The 27,461-nt window shown below is 42.3% G+C and overlaps 1 protein-coding gene across 7 annotated transcripts in view; it reads right to left on the bottom strand.

The window, feature by feature from the left end:
- Nucleotides 1-2,117: 2,117 nt before the first annotated feature.
- Nucleotides 2,118-27,461, bottom strand: part of KBTBD12 (kelch repeat and BTB domain containing 12) — a 74,216-nt gene continuing 48,872 nt past the window's right edge. For 2 of the 7 annotated variants that reach the window (XM_054504544.2, XM_045904208.3), the window contains one exon: nt 2,118-4,978. In XM_054504544.2, coding sequence (XP_054360519.1) covers nt 4,797-4,978 — 182 coding nt within the window. In that variant the 3' untranslated portion in view covers nt 2,118-4,796. Of the gene's footprint in view, nt 4,979-8,048; nt 8,676-10,209; nt 10,347-17,937; nt 17,972-18,012; nt 18,193-18,247; nt 18,338-27,461 lie in introns of those variants that run through there. The other 5 variants (XM_045904213.3, XM_045904211.3, XM_054504545.2 and 2 more) reach the window with 5 other exon arrangements.

Raw genomic sequence — 27,461 nt, 5'->3', positions numbered from 1 at the left:
AAGGAGCGCAGTCCTGGGACACCCTGATTTTAGCTCACTGATGTCCATTTCAGACTTCCAGACTACCGAAGCGTGAGATCACAGCTTTGTATTGTACCGAGCCACTAAATTTGTGGTTGTTTCTTCTGGCAGCAATAGAAACAAATGCAGGGATATGTTGAACTACACTACACTTTTCCTGTTGTGGGTGTAGACCCTAACCTCTCATAAGATGTCACTTCACCTATGTTTGCCTTCTTCCCTCCTCCAGAACGTGAACTCGTTGAGGGCAGGGCCCTGCATCATAGCTCAGAGGCTCAGAAGAGTGAGAAAGACCAGGTTCTTTGACTATTCAAATAACAGCTGGAGGAAACAGCTGAAATCCCCATCCCTTGGTGATTTGTTAGAGAAATTATGACAAATCTAGAATGGCACACTATATGGCTGGTAAAAAGAAAGTGTATGGCACACTCTTTTTCAGCTATATTGTTGAGTGAAAGCAGAATGGAACAGAACCATGAGTTAGATATAAAAACAAAGGACTAGGCATTTATTTTCCTTTATAATTTATATATTCCCTTAGCTCATATTTTTGTTCAAGAAAATTTGATGGAATGCGCTGGAAGTTGGCAAGCCTTTTCTGTGAAGGGCCAGATCGTAAATATTCTAGGCTTTGTGGGGCAGAGGTCTCCATGACAACCCCTGGGTTCTGCTGCTGCCATGGGATAGCAGCGTGACCGCGCCCCAGTGACGTTTTATTCACTGAGACAGGTGGTGGGTGAGATTAGTAGTAAATAAAAATGTCGAAGTTTCGAGAGGCAAATACAAGAGAGGTAGCTTGGGAACCATCGGCCCGGCATGCAGAACTTACCTCACTGCGATGAATGAAGATACCTCGTCACCAGACATCCCAGCGACCGACTGGGACTGTTTGAGTCCTCCCCTTTGGCTAGGTTGTCCAATGTCATCCCAGGAGAAAGTGGCTGTGGCGGGCAAAGGTTGGAGTATGGAAATTTTGGGCTGCATGTAACTCAAGGAGGCCTGACCACTTGGGAACCTTTATCATAACAAGTGCCGTGGAGCACAGAGTCCCATGGCTGGGTCATTCAGTGGCTCCAGGGTGGTACCCAGGACCTGGATCTTTCCATGCCCCATCCTGTCCCCTCTGTGGACCAACCGCGGTGGTCTCCGTCTGCTTCCTCATTACCACAGGGCAGTGGCTGCAGCTCCAGGGGCACGCAGACTTGGAAAGACTCGGCAGAGAAAACCCTTCCACAAGTCCCTCCAGAGATTTCCCTCCATGTCCCCTGGGTGGAGACTGTGCTGTATGGCCTGTTACACTAGCCACGGTGCAAGGAGTGGCTTCCACAACCAGTTCATGCAGGATTTCCTGATGAGCTGGGACTGCCTCCTTGTGACTGCGAACAAGGATGGGGACCAGCTGGGGCTGCTAGGGTTGGCAAAGAAGTGGGGGGACTTGACTATATCCCAAAGCCTCTCCTCTGTCTTGGTGATCCCCAGCTGGGCCTGGTGTGAATGGCTGAAGAAGCCGTCTGGGTGGTGGCTGTCTTTCAGGGTCACCGGTGGAGGGGCATGACCCCTTAGAAGCTTTTCTGGTGTTTGGTTTTGGCTGACTGGCCATTGTCCTGTCGTAAAGACCCCAGCATCTCCCTCCTCTCTGAATCGGCCAGACACACTCCATTTCTGTACAAAGGACTTGCTGTTCCAAACTCCCTGCTGCCAGGTTAGCTCGGCTTCAGTGACAGGGACTCATGCCTGTTCTTACCCTGTCTGTCCACACTGCGTGGTGGAGGGATGTTCCCGTAGGACCTCCTTGCTTGAAACCCGGGTGCCGAGGCAGAGAACCACTCTTTGGTGTGGCGTTTGAAGTCTTTTGTGATTGGCCTCATCTCCTTTTCCTGATACCCTCCTGTGCTTTAACCATCCGGCAATGGGGCCACCTCCGGCCCCTGCACCCTCACATGCCCTGGCCTCTGGACCTTGCTTGCTCCTATGGTTTTCTGGTGAGTCAGCCCTCCCTGCCCTCCTTGGGATGCTCAGTACTTCCTGAGCACAGGAACCCCTTCTTTGAGAGAAATCTACATTGAATTGCAATATGAAAAACAACAAAAGCGATCTTTCATTAGTAAATTTTTATTTTGCAAGTTCAAACTGAAAGCATCTGCTCATTATAAAGTCAATCAGTGAGAACAGTGGTGCTTTCTTAGTGGGTGCAAGCAGGACCCGGATGTGCTGACGGCTGCCATCTCTTGCCAGCCTCGGCATCCAGCTCGTCTCCCTACTGTGTTCTATGCTCGGTGTCCAGAAATCCTGCCTCACAAAGATAAGAACTAGCAAAGAGTCAAAGTTTTCTAAGAGTACTCCATGACATACATGTCCCCTCATGTATGAAGAGACGGCCTTCAGTTGAGGTGAAAACAGGAGCGGTAGGAATTCAAAGTGGAATCCCTGACAGTCTCTGACAACAGGAGGGTAGAGGTGTCTTGTGTTTAATAACAAATATGAAAGTCAGACAAGAAGCACCCAGGGGTTCAATTGGATACTAAAAGCGAAGCTTGCTTATTTGTTTGCACACCATCTGGAGGAGCTGAGTGTGAGTCTGGGAAATGAAAAACCATCTCACATGAATGCACAGCTCCCCTACTATCCCACGAGAGTCCACTCAAGTACTGGGTCATTGTGGGCGCTATGCTTTGGGAAATGCAGATTACAATGATAATGATTCTAGAAATAATGGCAGCTAAAGGCTGTTTATTGTTTTAGTATCTGACAGGCACTTTGCTCAGCACTTTCTCACTCAGTCCTCATACCAACCCTAAAAATGATTTTTCTCCCCTTTCTGCATATGGGGAAAATAAGACTTTGGAAAGGTTATGTTGCCCAAGAGATCACACAGCTAGTGAAGTAGCAAGCCTGGCACTAGAGCCTAGATCTCGAACCCGATGCATTGACAAGATGTATCATGACACACTGACAAGGCCTCCTTGATGCAGGGAAGTGTGGCAGCTTCTAGTATATGCTCGTGGGTGGAACAGGCACAGTGGTTCTGTTAAGAGGAAGTCGGGGAAACAGAGCTGGGTCGGGGGGGGGGCTCTCCGCAACCACGGCTGCCCACAGCCAGCACAGCCCACTCAGAGGAACTGCTCTGCCTTTGCAGCAAGAAGAAAACCCCACCGGTTATGAGCCTCCACGAGGGAGAAGGATCAACTCATTTCAACTCATGCAAGAAGTGTTCTTAAAAACCCTCTGTATAAACACTAGGGAATGGATGCATGCATAACTGCCTAAAAGTACACTTTGCTCAGTGCAGGTTCAAAGTGGCGCCACTGCCAAGTGACAGGTGTGGCTCCGCCCTCCTAGAGTCTGGCCTATTTGGGGACAACCTGTGCTGGGTCTAAGTGGACCCCTGTCATGTTAGCAGAAGCAGGTTTCTCATTGGACCTGCCTCTTCTGCCTGGTTTAGCAGCTGGAACCTGGGAACATGGGCTGACGGTCATCACGGTCACACAGCTCGGCACTAGACAAGAGCTGTCTCAATCTAGCATTGTCTCCCTCTGGGAAGGTTCTAGGGAATTTACTGACCACTCCTGTTTAAAAAGGAGCCCGGTGCAATGGGAAACTCCGGAGAAATTATCGAGGAACAGCTACCAAAATGCACTCTTTGAATCCAGTGTGCTTCCAGAAGTATGGATGGCAAGTAAAATAGATGGATTCCCCATGTGTTGTTTAAATATCACCCCTAAAGTGTATTCCGGGAGTGGCTGTTTTCTATTATGCTCAACTGTGGGCTGAAGCAGGCAGCTCCATCCCTACTGGCAGTCTTGGGGAAGATACTGCAAAGCTAGGTAAGAGAGCAGGCAGCCAAAGGGATGTGTTTGCTCTCTCCTCCACACCAGAGCCTGGTCAGGGCCAACGTGCAGAAGGTCATGTGTGCTGGAAGGAAGCTTGGATAAGTCTAGTCCAGGACACCCCCAGAGTGGGCCAGGGCAGCAGAGCTCCCCATATCTGTCCCTGACACAGACCTGGCTGAGGGTGGAGTTTCTTTGCTCACTGTGGTCGGGCTTGAGTGCCTGGGCTGTTAGGAACTTGTGGTCCAACACTAGCCCCATTTTGGGCAATGTTGCTGTAGTAGAAGAGAATAGAAAGTCTCTACACGAGAATAGGAAGTCTCTGTAAGACTGAAACTGGAACAGAGTGCAGAGAGAAGTCTTCCTTTAACATCACAAGATTTTGAGATGATTCCCCTGCTCAGAGACCAGGTCCAAAGTCCTTGCTTTTCCAGGTGTTGGTCACTTATCTACAATCTCCTTTTCCAGCCTTAGTAGCAGAGCCTATGGCCCAGGCAATCTGACCCAGTTCTGGTCAGCTGTTTCTGTGATGTCCCCATGACTCAGCTCTGTGGCTCAGCTGTTTCTGTGATGTCCCCATGAGCTGCACCCCTGGGATTGCTTCTTCACCATCCGAGGCCCCAGTAAAAGGTTTGCTCCTTGGCAATGCTCTCCTTGAGTCCCCAGCAGTGTGAGGTCCCTGCATCCCTTGATTCCTATGGCACTCACCCTGTGTTTTTCCTGTGCTTCCTGGCCTTGTAATGTCTTGTCCATCCTAGCCAACTGGAGGTCCTTGAGTGCAGACTCTGCACACTCCCTATCACAGCATCCAGCACACACTGCTTTGCGCATGGGCCGCTATGCATGTAATACACATGTCCAGGGTGACCGGCTGGTGCCTGTGGGCTCTCTTTGTTCCTAATGCCTCCTGTGCAGACATAGCAGGAGGTCTTACAGCAAACACTGACCTCAGTGCTCATTGCCTTCTTCCACCAGATCTGAAGGTGGGGGGATGAGGTCTCGGGGGTTCATCCGGGCCACCAGGCAGACATCATAACTGTCATGCATGAGGACATTGATGGCTATAACATTCCATTGGTTTTCCCATGGGTCCAGCTCCAGTATTTCTTTGGAGATAACCTCATGTCGATCTGAAAAATAGCAAAGTAGGAAGACAAAATATCATGGGGGTATGAAATTCAGAGGTCATCTTCACTCTATTGAACAACTTCCTCTAAAAGGCATCAAGCACCAAAAATTAATGAACAAACAACTGAATAAACATACTTTAAATGGAAGCCACAGTGCCCCTAACATTTAAGAAACTAAAAAAGGCCATGTTACAACTCACATTCAAAAATTATTTGAATAATTGGTATATTAACAGGGCACACCATTGTCTAAATTTAATAACTTATTAATGTTTGGAGCTAGGGATGAAATTGTCCTTATTTCTACACCTAAGGGGAGATACAGCTTGTGACCTTGTGTGAGTTGCTGACCTCCCCAAGCTTACGTTTCCTTAAAGGCAGACAGGGATGCTAATACTCAGCCAGGGTTCTTGCAGGAAACAAATGGCACACCCTAAGTGGGTGATTTGAAGAGAATTTATTGAAGGGACTTTTGGAAAGGTGTGGGCAGGGTTCAGGAAGACCCACTAAGAATAGCAAGGGCCATTACCACCCCTGGACCTGAGAGGCAGCAAGGGGGAAAATGGGTACTTGCTTTGGAAAGGGCAGCTGTCGAAAGAGTGCAGCCTGGAAGGAGCAGACGTAGGCAGGGAAGATGTAACAGCCATCCTCAGAAACCCCACAGGGAGGGGGCGGCGATAATAAATGCCCTGACTCTACCCTCCTTTCACCCAACAATCTCTGCTCTTGCCTCCCACTGGATGGACTCAACCAGAATTTAGAGGAAAAGGGCATCTGTGAATACACCCAGTATTTGTCAACTTCACAGGACATAGAGCATGATAGAGAATGGGGCAGAGTGAGTCTGGAGGGGCAAATGGAAGATTTCCAGCCTAGATGACTATTTCACAATTTTATGATGACCAGAGGAGATAATGTATGCATAAGTGCCCAGTCCTTGCATATTAAAGTCAATTTTTGAAAATGGTCCATGCGTGCTTGTAAAGGATGGTTATTTTGTAGTTTTTGGTGCAGTGTTCCATATACATTCACTGAGTCATGTTAGCCAACCCTCCTATATATTTATGGATTTTTGTGGGCTTATTCTTCCAGTTACTGAGAGAACTGTGTTAAAATATCCCACTAAGATTGTGGATTTGTCTGTTTCTCCTTTTAGTACCGTCAATTTTTAGTCTACACATTTTGAGTCTGTTATTAAGTACATATAAATTTTACCACTTATAAATTTATCATTATGAGTGATCCTTGTACTCTAGAATAAGTTCCATTCTTTTGACTGATATTATAAATTCTAAAAAGTAGGATTTTAAGAACCATTCTAATGATCTTTGTCTTTTAATTGGAGCATTTAGTCCATTTACATTTAATGCAATTACTGATATATTTTGGTTTATATCTACCACCTCATTTGTGGATTGTCCTTGTCTTGCTTGTTCTTTCTTTTCTCCTTTAATGCCATCTTTTGGATTGGCTGAGTACTTTTTTATCATTCCATTTCCCTTTCTTTACTGATTTAGAAGTTATAAACCCTGTTTCTATTTTTTTGGGTGGTTATCCTAAAAAGTAAAACGTGCATACTTAACTTATCAAGACGTAAACATAATCAATACTTGACCCTCTTCTTGGAGGGCTTTAGAATAGTTTAACTATATTTACTGCCCTCCTAATTTATTAGCTACTGTTGATGTGCATTTTAATTCTATATATCTTTTAGCTCTGCAAAACATTATCATTATTGTTTTATACAGTAAATGTTCATTTAGAATTAACCCACACATTTACACTTTCATTGCTCTTCATTATCTCTTGCATCTTAGACTTTTCATCTAAGATACTTTTCCTGCGCCTGAAGTATATATGTTAGAGGAGGTCTACCAGATTTTGTTTCTCTGAAAATGTTTTTTTTCACCTGCATTTTCTGAAAGAATTTTCCCTCCCCAAACACCATAAAATAGTAAGAACTGATACTCATTCTATGTCTGCTGTGTACTATGCTTACTGTGTACTATGCTTAATGTGCTGGCTACATTTGAGGCATTATGTTATATCATCCTCATAATAAGCCTGTGAGCAGGTACTATTGTTATTCCAGTTTTACAGGTTAGGAAAAACTTACAGCAATTAAATGCTGTGCCTACAGCATGCAGTTAGAAGTGGCAGAACCAGAATATGCACCTAGATATGTGGTCCTTAAGACCATAACTACTAAGCTCTTGAATGAAGGAGGACATCATGGTATCACTGTATTTTTACAGCTTATTGATGAGACCAATAAGTGGGACCTAAATCTTATACAAATTTGGTGGTCCTCTTTTAGGAAAATATTACAAAATTACAAATACAAAATTAGGTATGAAAATGAATATTTACTTTTTTTCAGCTTTACTGAGGTTGATTGACAAAAATTGTATATGTTTAAGATATAAGATATACATCCCACGGCCCTGAATCACGCTAATTAACACATCCATGACCTCACATAGTTACTTTTGTGTGTGTGCGCATGTGTGTGGTGAGAACACTAAAGCAAAGTTCAAATATACAATACAGTATTGTTAACTATAGTCACCATGCTCTGCATTTTCAGAACTTACTCATAACTGAAAGTTTGTAGCCTTTGACCAACATCACCATTCCCTCTATCCCAAGCCCCTGGCAACTACCATTCCAACTACCACTTGAACTTGGCTATTTTTGATTCCACATATAAATGAGATGGTATAGTATTTGGGTTTTTTTGTGTCCCGATTATTTCATTTAGCATAATGTCCTCCAGGTTCATCCTTGTGGCAAATGGGCAGGATTTCTTTCCTTTTAATAGTTGAGTAAATTCCCCTGTGCATGCACGTGTGTGTATCACATTTTCTTTACACCACCTCTGTCCAGTAGAACCTTCTGTGATGAAGGAAATGTTATATAATCCATGCTGTGCAATACAGCAACCATTAGACACATGTGGTATTGAATAATTTAAAATGTAGCTAGTGAGACTGAGGAACTGATTTTGAACTCTTATTTAATTGTAATTAGCTTAAATTAACACAAAGCTCTACATCTCTTTTTGTTTCAGTTTTTTTTTTTTTTTTTAAGATTTTTATTTATTCGTTTGACAGAGAGAGACACAGCGAGAGAGGGAACACAAGCAGGGGGAGTGGGAGAGGGAGAAGCAGGCTTCCCGCCGAGCAGGGAGCCCGATGCAGGGCTCGATCCCAGGACCCTGCGATCATGACCCGAGCCGAAGGCAGACGCTTAACGACTGAGCCACCCAGGCGCCCCTTGTTTCAGTTTTTTAAAATATCTATTTGATCTATCAATTTCTGAGGAAGTTATCTTAAAGTCCGCGCAATTTTTGTGGATTTATCCTTTTATGATTTGTAAAAGTTTCTATTTTATATATTTCAAGGCTATTAAATGCAAAAGGGTCATGCCTGTTGAATCAGTTAGGGTTCTCGGTAGCAACAGCAGAAGCCAACTTGGGCTGGCGTTAGCAAAATGGGGATTTATTGGAAGGAAGGTAGCTCAACAGATTGAGCAGAGTGGGAGGCTTGGCGGGAGGCTCCGTCAGGGCAGAGTGCTACCATGGCTCCTTACACGGCCGGCTGCTCGGGCCCTGGGCAGCGCTGCTAGAAAAGCCCGCCGGCACGGAAAGCATGACAGGTGTCCAGGACAGCTGTTCCGTCTTCTTGCTTGTTACTCCCTATGGAGATGAAACAGCCTTTTCTGTCTTAGTTCTGCCATCATCTTGGAATGCATCTTTTATCATTGCCACACTGGCTTACCGTTTTTGTTTTGCTTTGTTTTAGCTGGGTGAAGGCTTCTGGTGCCCTTATTCAAATTAATGCAGGCTGGAGCCTTTTACAATTTCAGAGTAGAGAGTTTTCTTCACTAATTTTGCTTCCTTCTGCTCATTTCAGTGTTTACTGGGGAGACTTTTTTTTTAAGATTTATTTATTTGAGAGAGAGTGAGCATGTGGGGGTGGGGAGGGACAGAGGGAGAAGGAGAAGGAGAGAGAGAGAGAGAGAGAATCCTCAAGTAGACTCCATGCCCAGCACAGAGCCTGATGCGGGGCTTGATCCCAGGACCCTGAAATCATGACCTGAGCCGAAACCAAGAGTCAGATGCTTAACCGACTGTGCCACTCAGGTGCCCCAGGGAGACATTTTTTTTAAGCCATGTATGCATATTACCATCTTTCCTAGATATCTGTTACTTTATTTACATGGAATGAAAATTACCGCATTAGTGGCAAAGAAGCAAAGAAGACAACCAGTGAGTTTTCTTTCTTTCTTTTTCTTTTTTTAAGGATTTTATTTATTTGAGAGAGAGAGAGCAAGAGAGAGAGTATGAGTGGGGTGAGGGGCAGAGGGAGAAGCAAACTTCCCACTGAGCAGGGAGCCTGATGCGGGGCTCGATTCCAGGACCCTGGGACCATGACCTGAGCCGAAGGCAGATGCTTAACCGACCGAGCCACCCAGGCGCCCCTTGAGTTTTCCTGAGTATGAAAGCTCTGAGATAGTGTACTAGATCACAGGCCTGGTTATGGAGACTTGAACTCTCAGGAAGAGCGCAGACCCCGCCACAGCTGTCACCCAGAATCACCTGGCAGCGCTGCACACCTCTGTGGGGCCATCCTGAATGCTGTCCTAAATTTCTACTAACAGAGCTCATAAAGCGAGGAATCAGTGCTTGGCATTTGTGTTTACTTATTTATGTGAGTTTGGGTTCTGGAAACATTATCACACTAACAAGGGAAAAGAAACGGGAGGTTGAACTCAGTGTCGGCTTTTTTCAATTCAGTTAATTTTCCAAAAATAGACACACTTAATGCAACAGCATCTTAATTATTAAAGGAGTTAGGAAGCTCTCCCTGCATCCTGACACCTCCAATAGTAAGCAATTTAAACCATTATTTTACATGAAGTAAATAAAAAAAATCACATGATTTTTTTTGAAGTAAATAATGAGATGGCAAAGAAACTCCATCTTTGTGGTAGACTGCCTTGGGCTATACCCCATGTGTTTTAGGGGGTGCTCTCTGCTGTTGGAGGTCCTTCTGTGGAAAAATTTGACAAGCACACTGCAGTATAAATTTCATCCTTGAATTCAATCAGACTACCAGAAAACCAAAAACTTAGGGTATTTTTGTCCTTTGTAGAATTGTTTCCTTTTGACTTGCTCTTCAATGAAATGCTAACTTGCCATTTTATTCATTATAGGAGTATTATTGAGGGCATTTCCGGCTACTCTACATGAGGCTACAGTGAGAAGTTTCTCCCATGTTTAAAAGATATGTACCTTCTAAGCAGTGGTTTGCTCTTCCCTTGAGGACACTGCAAACAGGGCACGCTCTCCTTTCTGCTCTGGCCTCTAGTGAGATCAAAGATAAACTGGCTAGTGAAATACAGCTAGTGAAAAAGAACTTTATTTATTTTTAAAGATTTTATTTGACAGAGAGACAAAACAAGAAAAGAACACAAGCAGGGGCAGTGGAAAAGGGAGAAGCAGGCTTCCTGCTGAGTAGGGAGCCCCACGTGGGGCTGGATCCCAGGCCCCTGGGATCATGACCTGAGCCGAAGGCAGACACTTATCAACTGAGCCACCCAGCCACCCCTGAAAAAGAACTTTAGGTGCATTTATGTACCAACTTCACCTCGTCTTCCTTGATTTTATTTTTCTATCTTTATTTTCCCGATTTATTTTAATTTCTATCTTATTGTGGGGCATGCATCTCTCTATAAGCCATCTCAAATTCAATTTCATTTTGAATGAATTGGACTGTGAATAAATAATCAGTCGTAGAATGAGTAACAGACCTGAGGCTAAGTTGGCTTGTCCTCAGCTGAGGGGTGTTACCTGCCCTCTCTTGTGGTGAAGGAACCACGGGCCAGTGAAAGCCTCCATTTATTTTTTATTTATTTATTTTTATTCATGAGAGACAGAGCGAGAGAGAAAGGGAGAGGGAGAAACAGGCTCCCAAGGAGCAGGGAGCCCGATGCGGGACTCGATCCCAGGACCCTGAGATCATGACCTGAGCCGAAGGCAGATGCCTAACCATCTGAGCCACCCAGGCACCCGAAAGCCTCCATTTAAATGCCCCTGACTCAAGCAGGAAGAGGAGGGTCATGAGTGTTGCAGATAGGCATGACCAGCAGCTGATGGCCTCAGCTAGTGGAGGAGGCCAAGAGTCCATTCAAATGGGCAGAAAAGAAACAAACGAATGGCTGAGTATATGCAGTTGTCTAGCTGCAGAGGCGGTGGAAGGGGGAGCAACAGCTCTTTATAGCCCTCTAGAGATACCAGTGGAATTACAAAATCATGTTGCATAGTTACAGTCTTTGTCTATAAATTCAATTAGTTGATCAAAGATTTTATAGTTTCCACCAAGTTGAAGGAATGGATATGTAAAACCACTTGTGATCAAGGGATAATTGGCATTCGATGTAATGGATTGTAAATGAACTCCTACTAAGTATTCTGGGTTTATTTATAAGAAACATAGAATGTGTTTTATGCTTAAAGTTACATGTAGGAGTTAAAATAGGAAATGATTCTTTCAAGAAATATTTTTTTTTATTCTTATGTTAATCCCCATACATCAAGAAATATTTTGACTTTCATTTTCCCAAGAGGAAGACATCGTTTTTTAAAATGAGATTATGCTTTCTTTAAGCACAAGTGGAAAGTCTGAGACAAAATTATCCAATACAGACCGTTATATTTAATATAAATATTGGTATGTTTGGATTTAGGTAACTATTTTATTATTTCTTTTATTTTTGTACCTTCATTTCTCCTTTCCTTCTTTTTGAATTATTTGAATATTCTTTTTTTTTTTTTTAAGATTTTATTTATTTATTTGAGAGAGAGAGAACACATGAGAGGGGATAGGGTCAGAGGACGAAGCAGACTCCCTGCCGAGCAGGGAGCCTGATGCGGGACTCGATCCAGGGACTCCAGGATCATGACCTGAGCCAAAGGCAGTCGCTTAACCAACTGAGCCACCCAGGCGCCCGAATTATTTGAATATTATTAATATCCCATTTTAATTTGTCTTGAGTTTTTAGCCACACCTGCGTGTATAGTTTTTTTTAGTAGTTGTTCTAAGGATCACAATATACATACTTAACTTTTAACAGACTAATTAATATATTATCATTTCGAGTGGAACATAGGAACCTTACTACCATGTAGTTCCTATGTCTACCCTTGGGGAAATGGTCCTCTCTGTATAACATTAACATACATGAAAACAGAGCACCTGGGGCCTCAGTGGTTAAGTGTCTGCCTTTGGCTCAGGTCATGATCTCAGGGTCCAAGTAGGGCTCCCTGTTCAGTGGGAGTCTGCTTCTCCCTCTCTGCCTACCCCTTGCCCTGCTTGTGCTCGCTCTCTCTCCCTCTCTCAAATAAGTTAAAAAAATTAAAAATTTAAAAAAAACCCATACACTGAAAACACTGTCAGACCATTCACCATAGCAACTTCTTTCTAAGTATGTCTCCTGAGGCAAGGGAAACAAAAGCAAAAACAAACTATTGGGACTTCATCAAGATATAAAGTTTCTGCACAGTGAAGGAAACAATCAACAAAACTAAAAGGCAACCTGTGGAATGAGAGAAGATACTTGCAAATGACATATCCAATAAAGAGTTAGTATCCACAATATATAAAGAACTTATCAGACTCAACACCCCAAAACCAAAAAATCCAACTAAAAAATGGTCAGAAGACATGAACAGACATTTCTCCAAAGAACACATCCAGATGTCCAACAGATACATGAAAAGATGGTCAGCATCACTCATCAGGGAAATGCAATTCAAAACTACAATGAAATATCACCTCACATCTGTCAGAATGGCTAAAATCAACAACACAAGAAACAACAGGTGTTGGTGAAGATGTGGAGAAAAAGAAATACTTGTGCTTTGTTGGTGGGAATACCAAGTGGTGCAGCCACTGTGGAAAACAGTATGGAGGTCCCTCAAAAAGTTAAAAATAGTTATGATCCAGTAATCACACTACTGGGTATTTACCCAAAGAATACAAGAACACTAATCCAAAGGGATACATGCATCCTTATGTTTATAGCAGCCTTATTTACAATAGCCAAGATATGGAAGCAGCCCAAGTGTTCATCAGCTGATGGAAGCTATATCTATCTACCTATCAAGTGATTGATCGATAATGGAATGTTACTTAGCCATAAAAAAGAACAAAATCTTGCCATTGCAATGATGTGGATGGAGCTAGAGAGTATTATGCTAAGTGAAATAAGTCAGAGAAAGACAAACACCATATGATTTCACTCATATGTGGAATTTAAGAAACAAACAAGCAAAGGGGAGAGAGAGAGAGATAGAGGCAAAGAGATCAAGAAACAGACCCTTAACTATGATGGTTACCAGAAAGAAGATGGGTTGGGGGATGGATGAAATAGGTGATGGGGATTGCACTTGTGATGAGGAATGTACTTGCTGTGATGAGCACCAGGTGATGTATGGAAGTGTTGAATGACTATACTGTATACCTGAAACTAATATAATACTGTATGTTAACTGTCAGACATGTTAAACACTGTCAGACATGTTAAAAAAAACAACACTGTCAGACATGTTAAAATTTCTGCCGTCAACTGTCAAATATATTCTGAAGAACTGAAGAGGAGAAGAGTAGTCCATTATATTTATCCAGGTATTTACCATTTCTGTTTCTCTTCCTTGATTCCCGAGGCTCCAACTTTCTCTGTATCATTTGCCTTTGATCTGAGGAATTTTCACTTTCTGTTGGCAGGTCTGTTGGCCATAAATCTCTTAGTTCTTCTCCATCAGAGAATGTCTTATCTTAATTTTGCCCTCATTCCTGAAGGATATTTTTGCTGCATATACAATTCCAGATAATTTTTTTTTTTTCAGCGGTTAAAAATTTTGTTCCATGCCTTCTGACCTAGCTGGAGAAATCCACACTCTTTTTAATACTTTCCCTTCATATGTTATCTGTTGTTCTTCTCTGGCTTCTTCAAGATCTTTTCCTTATCTTTAGTTTTTAGAAGTTTGGTTATAGGGCACCTGGGTGGCTCAGTTGGTTAAGCAACTGCCTTCGGCTCAGGTCATGATCCTGGAGTCCCTGGATCGAGTCCCTCATCGAGTCCCGCATCGGGCTCCCTGCTCGGCAGGGAGTCTGCTTCTCCCTCTGACCCTCCCCCCTCTCGTGTGGTCTCTCTCATTCTCTCTCTCTTAAGTAAATAAAATCTTTAAAAAAAAAAAAAGAAGTTTGGTTATAATGTGTCTGGGTGTGGTTTTTTCAAGTTTATCCTGTTTTTAGTTTGCTGAGTTTCTTTTTTAAATTTAAATTCAATTAATTAACATATAATGTATTATTAGCTTCAGAGGTAGAGTTCAGTGATTCATCAGTCTTATATAACACCCAGTATTCATTACATCAAATGCCCTTCTTAATGTCCCTCACCCAGTTACCCAATTCCCCACTCCCCCATCCAGCAACCCTGTTTGTTTCATATGATTAAGAGTCTCTTATGATTTGTCTCCCTCTCTGATTTCATCTTGTTTTATTTTTCCCTCCCTTCCCTTATGATCCTCTGTTTTGTTTCTTAAATTCCACATGAGTGAGATCATAGATAATTGTCTTCCTCTGATTGACTTATTTCAGTTTGTTGAGTTTCTTGAATCTGTCAGTGTATTTCATTAGCCAAATCTGGCAAGTTTTCAGCCATTATTCCTTTAAATATTTTTTCTTCACCCACGTTCCTTCTCCTTTCCTTCTGGGATCATGACATGACTATTAGACCTCTTAGTATTGCCTCATAGGTCCCCAAGGCTCTTCACTTTTTTTTCCCAATTTTTTTCTCTTTGTTATTCCGATGGGATAATTTGACTTATCATCTTCAAATGCACTCACTTTTCACTCTTTCCTGTCATCTCCATTGTGATATTGAGCCCATTCAGTAATCTATTTATTATTTTGTTTTTCAGTTCCAAAATTTCCATTTGGTTCTTTTTTTTTTTAATGACTTCCATTTCTCTACTGAGACTTTCTACCTTTTCATACCTTTCAAAAGTAGTCACTTCTTGGAGCCCCAATATAAAAGCTGCTTTAAAGTGTCTGCTTAGTTATTTCAAAATCCATGCCATCTCAGAGTTGGCACGTTGTCTTGTCTTCTCCCTTGCGAGATGTTGCTATTTTCTGGGTTCTTGGTATGTCAAGTAATTTTGAATTACATATAGGCATTGTGAATATTACGATTCTGGGTCTTGCTTAAATCCTATTTAAGGGCGCCTGGGTGGCTCAGTTGGTTGAGCGACTGCCTTCGGCTCAGGTCATGATCCTGGAGTCTCGGGATCGAGTCCCGCGTCGGGCTCCCTGCTCAGCGAGGAGCCTGCTTCTCCCTCTGACCCTCCCCCCTCTCATGTACTCTCTCTCATTCTCGCTCTCTCAAATAAATAAATAAATCTTTAAAAAAAAAATCCTATTTAAAAAAATATTGATTTTTTTTTTTTTTAAGCAGAAAACTGCTCCAGTGAGGTACAACTTCAGTTCCCACCTACCTTTTGTGGGCTGTGCCCTCAATGTCTGCTCAGTTTTCAAAGCCCTTGCAATGTCATTGGGCTCTCTCCACGTGTGTGTTAAGCAGTGGCCAGGGAGGGACTGAGCACTGATTACTATTCAGATCAGTTCTCAAAGACTTTCGTATACCATTTAGGGCTAAATCATCCATGTGCAGGTGGGGCATGAGCCCAGGAACTCATAACCAACTTTATGGGATCTATTTTTTTTTTTTTTTGCTTGTCAAATGATCCTTTATTGAAATATTTTCCTTTGTAGTTCTAACTAACTAGCATTCCACTGCACCATATTGATGTCATCTATGATATCATGAGGGTGGCGGCCATCAACATTGAAGCCCAGAGTGGGCAGTCCCCAGGATCTCTTCAGTGGTTACAGAGATGGAAACTGGCTAAAGCTAAATGGCTTTAGTGGCTAAAGCTTGGTGCTGCATCTGTCAGGCAATGTTGACAATCTCATCAAAAGTGGTATTTCCGCTGTGCTTAATGTTTTTCTGCTTTCTGTCTCTTGGTGGTTCCTTAAGGGCTTTGACAATCAGGGCAGAGGCAGAAGGTACCACTTCAATCTGGGTCTGTCTGTTCTGAATGGTCAGTTTCACGGTAATCCTTAGACCCTTCCAATGACCGGCTGCCTTGGAGATGTCATCACCAACCTTTTTTGGGGACAGACCCAGGGCGCTGATCTTTGGGGTCAGGGCAGATGTGGCATGACTGCCCCACTCATGCACCTCAGGTATATGACTTTGATCTCCTTGGGGTCGAACTTAGGTGGCATGGTGGAGGTGGCTGGTGTCAGATGAACCTGGATTTGGGGCGAATGAAGACAGTTTCACCTTCGCTTTCTCTGAGCCAAAAGCTATGGGATCGTTTTCTTGAGCTCGCTTCTATCTGCAATCTTCCTGACACTTTTTTTGCCACTAGGAATTCCCTTGTTCCCCTTCCTGGTCTTCTGGCTAAAAAGCTGGGACTTTAGATTCCCCACGCTGCTGCACACTTTCCTCAAATGTGTTTGCTTCCAGGTCTAAGGGCCAGTAGATTGAGAGAGAAAGGCAATGAGGTCTTTCCTCACACTCTTGGGACCTAAGTTCCCCTGGTCGAGAGAGAAGGGTACCAGCCCAGCCTCTGCTGCTGTCAGTCACCACCTGCATTGCCTGAGGGCTGGGGTGGGAGAGAATGGAAAATGAAGAAGACAATATCCCCCACTTTCTCTGACCCATGCGGTCCTCTTTCTTGTTCCTTGAAACAGAAGTAGAGGGCTTCTTTTAGAGCTCTTTCTATCCACACTTGGTGCAAAGTTCTGGGTTTCAGGCTGCCTTTGAGTCTCAGCCAGTGGGTACCAAGGGAAACAAATGGGGGAACTTGTCATTGATTTGTTGCTACCACAAGTTCTGGTTTTCCTCCCCAATCTGCCCATGACCATTTAGTTTCAGAGTTCTCAGGTAGCTGCTCCATGCATTCTGCCCAGGGGCATTGCTTGCATTCAGTGGGAGAGACAGGGTGACAGGTGCTTACTCCATCTTGACTGGAACCCAGTTTACAGTCTCTTGTTAAAATCAGGGAGATGGCCCTAGCTTTAGTTTTAACTAAGGAGTTACCTTAGCAAAAAAATAAAGAACAAAGTTTCTATGATACATATACTCAATGGAACACTATCCAGCTATAAAAATGAGCAAAGATGATCTCTATTATCTGATATAGAATGATTTCTGGGAGATATTGTTAAGTGAAAAAATTAAAATGCATATTTTTAAAGCATCTCCTCACACACTGCCTATTAGTTGTGAGGAAAATATAGTTAACTCTACAGTGGTGAAGTTAGACAGTATCTTGACCAGGTAAATAAAAATAACATTGCCAGTGAGGGGCAATGGACTTGATTTGCCTCTAGATGTCATGCCCTGAGAAGGACATAGCAGGGATGTAATATTCTAGCCAGAAATGCATAACCTGGGTTTTATCACAAGGAATCATCAACTGGATCTCAGAAGAGGAATATCTTATTTAAAAAGGGGGAAGATTGTATTATTTTAAAATGTCAATGTTATAAAAGGCAAAAAATGTATGTAGAAATATTTCAGATTTAAGGAAACTGAAGAGGCATATCGACAAAATGCAATACCTGATGGTAGATGGGTGTGGAGAGGAAAAAATGCTGTAAAGGACATTTTTAGGTCAATTGACAAAATTAGAATACTAAGAGTAGAATAAATAAAAGTATGAATCAATGTTAAAATTCCTAAAATTATTAGTTACACTGTGGTTATGTAAGAGAATATTTTTTTATTCCACACACTCCAGTATTTAGGGGTAAAGGGCATATGAATAGAATATGAAGAGAACAAAGTTCCGTACCTGTCTGCATGTATGAATATATACATACCTACGGCCAGATGGATTCAGTGACTAAGCAAATGCTAAATAAAGCAAAAGGGGCAACGTGTTAGCAATAGGTGAATCTGTGCATTGATTATGCTGTTTTTATTTTTGTGATTTTCTGTAAGCTTGAAATTATTAAAGAACAGAGTTCCCTAATTTTGGTTTCGTCGTGGCCATTGTGATGTCAATGTTGCAGGATCCCAGGCCTTTTCTGCTGCCTGCAGTCCATCCGATAGCAGACTTGCCCAGCCTTTCCCAGCTTGGAGATTGGAGAGAAAATCGTATGTCATGCTTATGAATCAATGTCAGTCTTTCAAGTTTGCAAAAACTTATAAAACATATATAGATCTGTATGCCAGCTCAGCACAAAACACTGAGGCTGCGTTCCTATTCTTGGATGCTTTCTAGAAAAAAGAATGCAAAACCAGTGATTACATGGTAAGAAGAAACTCATGCAAGATGAACAGAGTGACAGTCGGCGAAAACCACCAGAGGCCGAATCTGTTCAGATACATCTTTTTACTTAGAAGTAATAAACCCTCTTTGTTTAAAGGTGGGTGGTTGGGATGGTGTAGAAGACACTGTCAGTGAGATCACTGACAGATCAGCTGTCAGCCATATCCTCTCTGTGATGTTTGTTCCAGAACATGTTGATTACATCCACCTGCTACTCTTTGCCTGAGGATTTTCTCCCAGCTCAAGTGGGGCAAGTCGGGAGTGCCAAGGAGTCAATCTCAGGATAAATACCTCAGATTCCCCACCATAGGGAACAACCCAGAGGCTGATCCACAGTCTCTGAGTTTTCCAACGGGATTGAGTGCCAGTGGCCCACGGCGGTAACCTCCCTGTTAATTCTTCCTTGTGGCCCCGTTCCTTTCTTGTCTCACTCTCTTCCCCTCTCTCAATGCCTCCCAGAACTATGTAAACTCAAATCCTGTCTCAGGCCTGTTTTTGGAGGAGCCCCACCTTAAGCAGATGGTTACTTTTATTTATTGGAAACTTAGTTGGAAAATGAGGCCAGTTGGTGTGGAGGGAAAAGCTGGTGTGGAACAGCGAGTTAGTCCCTTAGCAGTTAGGACAGGAACGGATGCAGTGAGGCCACAGGATTTCAGGATGGCATGTTAGCCTCTCTCCAGTGACGGGAGGTCCCACCTGTTGGAGGATATTACCTTCCGGACCCGCTGCACATGAACCATTGCTCTAGTGTCTAGAGAACAGTGCTGGGTGACCGGAGTGGCAGAGCAGGGTGAATTGATGGCTGTTGCACCATCGTGCCCTGTGCTGTGGAAGGTCTCTGGGAAGAACACAGATGGAAGTGAGAAAAGGCTAAGGCAGACTTGGGATGAGAAGCAATGGAAGGAGACATTTGTATGCCTCCCTCAACAGGAGCTTTAGAACCCATCATTTTTCCTCCTTTGCCTTGGTGGCCAGCAAGCTGAGCTAAATTCTGGAAATTTTTCTTAGCTTAGGTTTTCTGATAAACTTACCCCGTCCACTTATTACTAAGCATGTTTTTAGTTTCGTTGCACCTATGCTTATTCTTTAAATTGTCTCCATTCTTTCTGGAAATACAAACGATATATATGACATATAAAAAACAAAAGGAGCAACTCTCCTTCGGGATATTACAATTTTAGTACAATTTCTCTAGGGAGGACTGAAATAACAGTGGTAAAACAGACAAATTTAATTATACTGTATTTCTCTCTGTGGCCGATAGTCCTAGGATAATGCAGAAATCGATTGTGTAGTTGCCACCAAAGTTTTTTGTTTCTTTCTCGACTTTTTATTTTGAGAAATTTGAAACAGTCGAAAGCAGAGTACAGTGAATACCTGAAGACTTTATATCTAGATTCAATAATAGTTAACGTGTTTCTGTATTTTTACTGCCTCCCTCATGTGTACACATGAACACCCATTTTCTTTTTCTGCAACCCTTAAAAATTAGTTGCAGACATGATACTTCACCCTTAAATACTCACCATGCCTCTTCTAAGAATAAAGATATTTATTTATATAATTACAGTACCATTATCATACCTAAGAAAAAACATTAATTCCATCACATTAAATAACATCCTGTCCATGTTCTGATTTCCCCAGTTGTCCCAAAAATGCCCTTACATGACTGTTCTTTTCAGTCAGAATCCAATAAACACTCACATGTTATATTTGGTTTTTATGTCCCTCTGATCTCTTTTCATTTAGAATGGCACCATTTTTTTTTTTTTTTCCCCATAACACTAATTAACTTTTCTGGGTCTGGGGCCAGCTTTCTTGTTTGAATGTCCACATTCTGAATCTGTTTCCTCATAGGGTCATTTAACTTGTTCCTCTCCCTTGTATTCCCTATAAATTGGAAATCTAGAGGCTTGATTAGACACAAGTTAATCATTTTGGTGGTGGTAGGTGGGCAAGAGTCCTTCCTATCATATTATACAGAAAGAAAATACAGCTGATCCTTGAACGACATGGGTTTGAATTGCATGGGTCTGCTTATATGCAGATTTGTTTCAACAAATACAGTGGAGTACTGTAAATAGATTTCCTCCTTATGATTTTAACAACATTTTGTTTTCTCTAGCTTATTTTAATATAACTATTATAATATATAATGCATGCCTTCTACATTTATTATATATTCAATCAATTACAGTCAATAATGATTTTTGATGTTTAAATTATTCCAAATTTGGTCACTGACTGCCCTTTTAGGCTGGCTTCTCTGTCTTTTGATATGACTCCCTTAAGTCTTTTTTTTTTTTTAAGATTTTATTTATTTATTTGAGAGAGAGAGCAGGAGAGGGGATAGGGTCAGAGGACGAAGCAGACTCCCTGCCAAGCAGGGAGCCCGATGCGGGACTCGGTCCCGGGACTCCAGGATCATGACCTGAGCCGAAGGCAGTCGCTTAACCAGCTGAGCCACCCAGGCGCCCCCTCCCTTAAGTCTTTGAGAGCTCGCTTGCTTTCTGGTATTACAAGATATCCTAAGCTCACCTCATAGTTTTTGTGCTTCAAACCTGGAATCAGCTGTTTCTCTAAGGAGCACAGCTACCTTCTAAGCCTCTGGCTGAAAGCATTATTCCACTAATGTAGCAACTTTCACTTTTGCCCTCACTTCACTCCTTCAGGGCTGGGACTGCATATATTTGTTCTCCAGGGCTTAACATAGGCTTATTACCTACAAGTCATTCAACAAAGCTTACCTAGAGGTCATTCAATAAAGCTTTGTTGAATGAATGAACAACGGACATCAGTGGTTCTCAATCCTGACTGCAAATTAGAAGAATCTGAAGAGCTTTGAAAAAATACTGATGCCCAGGCCCCATACCCAAATATTCTGATTTAATTTGTCTGGCACAGAGAGACAACTTAGCCTCCTGGTTAAAAAATACAGACTTTGGGGCCCGACGATCTGGATTTTGAATCCCAGATTCAACATTTACCCTCTGTGTGACCTCTTTTAGGTGGCTTCCGTTTCTGCTGTAGTCTGTAAGGGTAATTAGAATACCTACCTCACAGGCTCCTGTGAGAATTAAATAAATTAACATATGCAAAGTGCTCAGGACAGCTCCTAGCAGAGTCAACACCAGGTAACTGTTAGCTGTCCATTTGATTCTACATTTGTTAGTGAGGTAATTAATTTTTTGAAATACTTCCCAGTGTGTTTTCTCTTTTTGATAACTCAGGTTTGTTCTCTGCAGCCTCTCTACCTTTAGGACTGGGCCCCACGCTGAATGAGAGAAGACAGAGAGGGGCTTTGAGAGGAATTCTTGCTGGGGATAAGGGAGGCAGAGAGATTCTCCGGTTCTCGGTAGAGGAATGACAGATTCCTGGGTCCCCTGGAATTATCCAAGGAAGATGGTGAACATGTGTCAGATGCGTTAGGGGGGACTGAAAGCAGAAGGGACTTAGGGCTGGACCCCGGGGGGGGGGGGTGTCTCTCTGCCCAGAGCCCCGCCTGCTTGGGTAGCCAGGTAGTGCTGAAATGGAGAACCAGTGGGCTCCCTCAGCTTGCTCAAGGAGGTCCCGTGTTACCTTGAAAGGAATGGGAGAATAGCTACAGATTGCAAATATGCACGTGTGCCAACTGGCTGCTGCAGGGGTAGGAGGTGAGGGGATCCTGCACCAGAGATTTAGGGGGAAACACGCTAAAACCAGAGGCTGGAAGAAAGCTGAGTCTCAAAGAGCCAGTAGTTGGGACGAGAGCCAGAGTGGGGGCTTTGTCAGAGGGAAGGCAGCTGAGCCCTCTGGGAGCAGCCACTCCTCGCGGGATATCCAAGAATCCTGGGGGCTCACTGGAGCTAGAAAACACAGGAGTGGGTCTTTGGTGTTCAGTTCATTACAGCTGTCACCGAGATGTCTGCTCTCCAGGCTCACGCGGTCCCTCGAAAGGCAAGATTTCTGTGTGTCAAGCCTTGACACAGGGGTCTTGCAAGCTCTTAGGTCACTATGTTCTCCTCTCCTCCTGGAGGATTCAATGAGCAGGAAATAGGTTCCTGCCACTAGGTGTCACCTGCCACCACTGTCTCTCCTTGTCTCTAGAAACCTACATTTCTGTTCCTAGATGGAGCCATTTCTGCCTCTGCGAAGCCAAGAACTCGCCTCCATGCACTCTCCCTGTGCGCAGTTCAGCTAATTCTCCGCTTTAGCGTCAAACACCAAAGCTGAATTACTTTGAGGGGGGAAAGAAAGGGGAAGAGCTCCTTTTCCCTTAATAACAGCTTTATTGAGATATAATCTACGTACCATAAAATTAATCTTTTAAAAAACGTACAATTCCACGTGTTTTAGTATATTCACAGAGCTGTGCCACCATCACCACCATCTAATTTCAAAACCTTTCTCCTTATAAAGCAACCCTGTACCCTGTACCCATTAGCAGTTATTTCTTGTTCCTGATTCTCCCTGACAACCACAAATCTACTTTCTATCTCTATGCATCTGCCTTTTCTGCACATTTCATATAAATGGAATCATACAAGGTCTTTTGTGATAGGCTTCTTTTACTCAGCATAATGTTTTCAAGATTCATTTACGTGGTAGTTTGTGTCAGTACGCCATTCCTTTTTATTGCCAAATAATATTCCACTGTATGAATGTACCATATTTCCTTTGTGCATTCATTAGTTGATAGAGATTTGGGTTGTTTCTACTTTCAGGCTGTTAAAAACACTGCTGCTGTGAACATTCATGTACAGGTGTTTGTGTGGACATGTATTTTCAATTCTCTTGGGTCTATAACTAGGAGTGGAATTGCTGGGTCCCGTGACAACTCTACGTTTAACCTTTTGAGGAGCTGCCGGACAGTTTTATAAAGCAACGGCCCCATTTTACATTTTCACCAGCAATGCATGAGGGTTCCAGTTTTTCCAACCCTTGTCAACATTTGTTACTTATTTTCTTTATTATAGCCATCCCAGTGGTGGTAAAGTGTTATCTCTTTATGGTTTTGATTTGCATTTCCCTGATGGCTAATGATGCTGAGCACTGGCCATTTGTTTATAACTGGAGAAATGTCTGTTCAGGTCCTTTGTCAACTTAAAAAAATGGGTTATTTTTCTTTTTTATGACTGAATTGTAAGAGTTCTTAATATATCCTAGATATAAGTCTCTTATCCGATACGGGGTTTGCAAATATTTTCTCTCATCCTATGGGTTCTTTTCATTTTCTTGATGGTGCCCTTTGAAGTACAAAGGTTTTTAACTTCAGTGTACAATATCCCTACTTTTTCTTTTTTGTTTGTGCTCAGGTGTATCTAAGAAACCACTGCCTAATTCAGGATCATAAAGATTTATGCCTATGTTTTCTTCTAAGAGTTTTACAGTTTAAGCTCTTATGTTTAGATTGGGGATCTACTTCGAGTTCATTTTTGTCCATGGGTGAGGTAGGAGTCCAACTTCATTCACTTGCGTGTGGATATCCAATTATTCCTGCACCATTTGTTGAAAAAGAGATCCTTTCCTCATTGAATTGTCTTGGCACCCTTGTACCACCCTGGAATGTCAAGTGTATTCCACTGATCTCTATGTCTGTTATTGTGCTGGTACTGCACAGTCTTGATTATTATAGCTTTGAAGTAAGTTTTGAAATTAGGAAGTGTGAGTGTTCTAATTTTGTTCTTTTTCAAGACTTTTGCATATTCTTAGGTCTCTTGCATTTCCACATAAATTTTAGGTCAGCTTGTCAATTTTTCTGTGCAATATCTTACATTTCATGTAGGTTTTCAATTTCTTTTCATGATGTTTTGCAGTTTTCAGTGTGTAAGTCCTGCTTAGGTCACGTTTATTCCTAAGTATTTTATTCTTTTTGATACTATTATAAATGGAATTGTTTTCTTAATTTCATTTTCAGATTGTTCATTGTGAGTGTATAGAAATACAATTGTTTTTTGTATATTGATCTTGCATCCTGCAACCTTGCTGAATTCATTTATTAGCTCTAAAAGCTTTTTTGGTGTTTGGATTCTTTAGAATTTTTCTAAATAAAAGATCATGCCATATGCAATTATTTAGTCTTTTCTGATCTGGATGCCTTTTATTTATTTTTCTTTCCTAATTGCCCTCATTGGAACCTCCAGTATAATGTTGACTAGAAGTGGCAAAAATAGACATTCTTGTCTTTTTCCCGATTTTAGGAAGAAAGATTTCAGTTCTTGACCACTAAGTTTGATGTTAACTGTGAGGTTCTCACAGATGCCCCTTACCACGTTGTGGAAATTCCCTTCTATTTCTAGTTTGCTGGGTGTTACTATCATGGAAGGTGTTGGATTCTGACAAATTCTTTTTCTGCATGTATTGAAATGATTGACCTGTTTTTTGTCCTTCATTCTACAAATACGGTGTCTTGCACTGGTTAATTTTCATATGGTGAACCCACTTTGCATTCTTGGGATAAATCCTGCTTGGCATGGCGTATAATTTTTTTGGTATGTTGCTGGATTCAGTATGCTTGTATTTTGTGGAGGATTTCTGCATCCTTATTCATAAAGGATATTGACCTCTAGTTGTCTTGCAATGTCTTTGTCTAGTTTTAGTATCAGAATGAATTGGAAAGTGTTCTCTCCTCTTCTATATTTTGTAAGTTTGTGAAGGATTGGTGTTAATGAGCTCTGAAGTTTTTGAACCATAATCTTGGCTTCCTCACTCTGTTGGAGGTGGAGAAAGAGGTTTGGTTTTTGTTTTTGTCCCTCCCCACCCCAGTCTGCCCTGGTGAGTCCCAGGACTCTGTCAAGAACTGTGCAGAGTCTGAGATTTTACATGTTAGCTTGTTACAGTTTTGTGGACACTGAGAGATGCTGTGAAACTCCTAGGTCTGAGGTGAAGGACAATGTCACTCACAGCAAGAGCAGTAGCAGGGTGTCAGCATTAGCTATTTGAGACCCAGTTCCCCCAGGGCAACATGAAGACTGACAGGTGATACCTGGACTGTCAGTGCACTGCATTATAGGAGAGGAACCCTGAGCTGAGGGGCCCCGAATCTTTTTTTTTAAGATTAATTAATTATTTATTTGGAGGGAGGGGCAGAGGTACAGGGAGAGGGAGACAGCAGACTCCCCACTGAGCACGGAGCCTGGTGAGGGGCTCGATCCCACGACCCTGAGATCATGACCCAAGCCAAAATCAAAAGTCAGGTGCCTAAGCGACTGAGCCACCCAGGGGCCTCAGGACCCCAAATCTTTTATAATGGCCAGTAAGCATGCCTGCCTTTTACCATGGAGGGAGACACCGTTTCTGTCTTCTGGGCTGTATGCTATACAAACCTGCTTAAAAAGATAGTCCAGCACAAAGACAGTGTTTCTGCTCAGAAGACATGCCTGAGACTCACAGAGAATTATCTCCCAACAGATGTACTTGTTAATATTTTCCTTCACACCCCCCCGTTATTCCTCCATTATATGTACTATTATTTATACATTTTAAATTTAGTTTTTGTCTTATCAGTTGTACATGCACATGATGTAAAGAGTCAAACAGCTTTACAAGACGTATTCCTTAAAAACAGTCATCTCCTCCCCTCCTCCCCATTTACTGCTCCTCTATCAACTCTGGCTGGGTCTTCTGGCATTGAGCACTGGGTCTGTAAATAGCATTTCTTATACTACTGCCACTTCTTGATTTCTCAGATGAAGGTATTGACTCTTGGCGTCCACTGTGGAAAATGTGGTTTCACCTTTCTTTCACATCCCCACGTCTGCCTACTTTCTGGTTTCTCATTTTTCCAGGATAGTTAAGGTGTCCTTTTGGTCAGCTCAAGATTTAATATTTATATTATTAGATGTTATTCTTATAAAAGCTATTCACAGATGAGCCGTGTGCTGTACTTTTCCTTTCCTGTGCAAAGTCAATTGTTTGATTTTGTTAGTTTTCATTGCTCTTCTCCAAACGTCTAAATGTCTAGATCTTTCAAAACATTACGATTTGATCAGTTTTCTCTGGTGGAGGTCTCCTCCCACAGAGCCGTTTGAGCTGCTCCATTCTGTGTGGTTGCTCTTCAGGCCTGCCATGCCGGTGGCCATTCACAGGTCCCCCCCTGTCCGCCCAACATCTTCCTGGAATTTCTTCCTCTCTATTGTATTTGATCCTGTTTCCTGGATCCCATGTCAACTCTTTTTTGGTTTATATGTCCATTTTTGGTGAATCACATCCTTTTAATAAAAGGGCACAGAGGAGATACATGTTTGAGACATTGCTTGGCTGAATTTGTGCCCTTGTGCTTAATGAATAGTTCAGTTGGTATAAAAGTGCAGGTGGAAAATAATTTCCCCCTAGAATCTTTGAAGGCATTTGTTTCATTTTCTTCTAGCTTCCAAGGTCATGGTTCAGAATCAGATGTCATTCTGATTCTTGACACTTTATGAAACTTTTTTTCCTCTCTCTCTGGAAGCTTTTGGGATCTTTTATTTGTCCCCAATGTTTTGTAGTGTCACAGGGATGTGCTTCAGTTTGAGTTTGCTTTCATCCACTGTGTATCTTTCACATGGTGTATCCTTGCAATCTGGTGACTTCAGTTCTGGGAAAATTTCTTAATTTATTTCACAGATGATTTATTCCTCCCCATTTTCTCTGCTCTTCTTTACTGGAACTCCTCTTATTCAAATGTTGGACCTTTTGGACTTGTTTTCTCTCTCACTTTCCATCGAATTGCTTTTCACTCTGCTTTCTGAGAAGTTCCTCCCACTCCAGATTTCCTATTGTATATTTAATTTCTACTACCATATTTTTAATTTCCAAAAAGTCCTTTAAATATACTTTTCTTCTTCCATTGATGCAATGTTTTCTTATGTCCCTGAGGCTACTTCTCCTGTTATAGTTTCTGTTTCATCCAAGTTACTTTTCTTTACTTTGACTTTTGTCTCTGATAGACATACTTTCCTCAAATCTCTGATAGTCTCCAGCGGTTTGCTCATCTTTAAGAGTTGGATGCCATGGAAGATTTCTCTGTGAGGTTCTCCATGGGGTGATTTGGCTTTGCCTTATTTCAGGGCTGGCCAGGTCCCCAGAGACGAGTCTTCCAGTCCCCTGCCT

The sequence above is a fragment of the Mirounga angustirostris genome, unplaced genomic scaffold, assembly GCF_029215605.1.
Source record: "Mirounga angustirostris isolate CCGP_5_RB_7025 unplaced genomic scaffold, mMirAng1.0.hap1 SCAF_1, whole genome shotgun sequence".
In the NCBI taxonomy this organism is placed as follows: Eukaryota; Metazoa; Chordata; class Mammalia; order Carnivora; family Phocidae; genus Mirounga; species Mirounga angustirostris.
The sequence above is the reverse complement of the archived record's forward strand: the minus strand, read 5'-3'. Positions and strand labels throughout refer to the sequence as shown.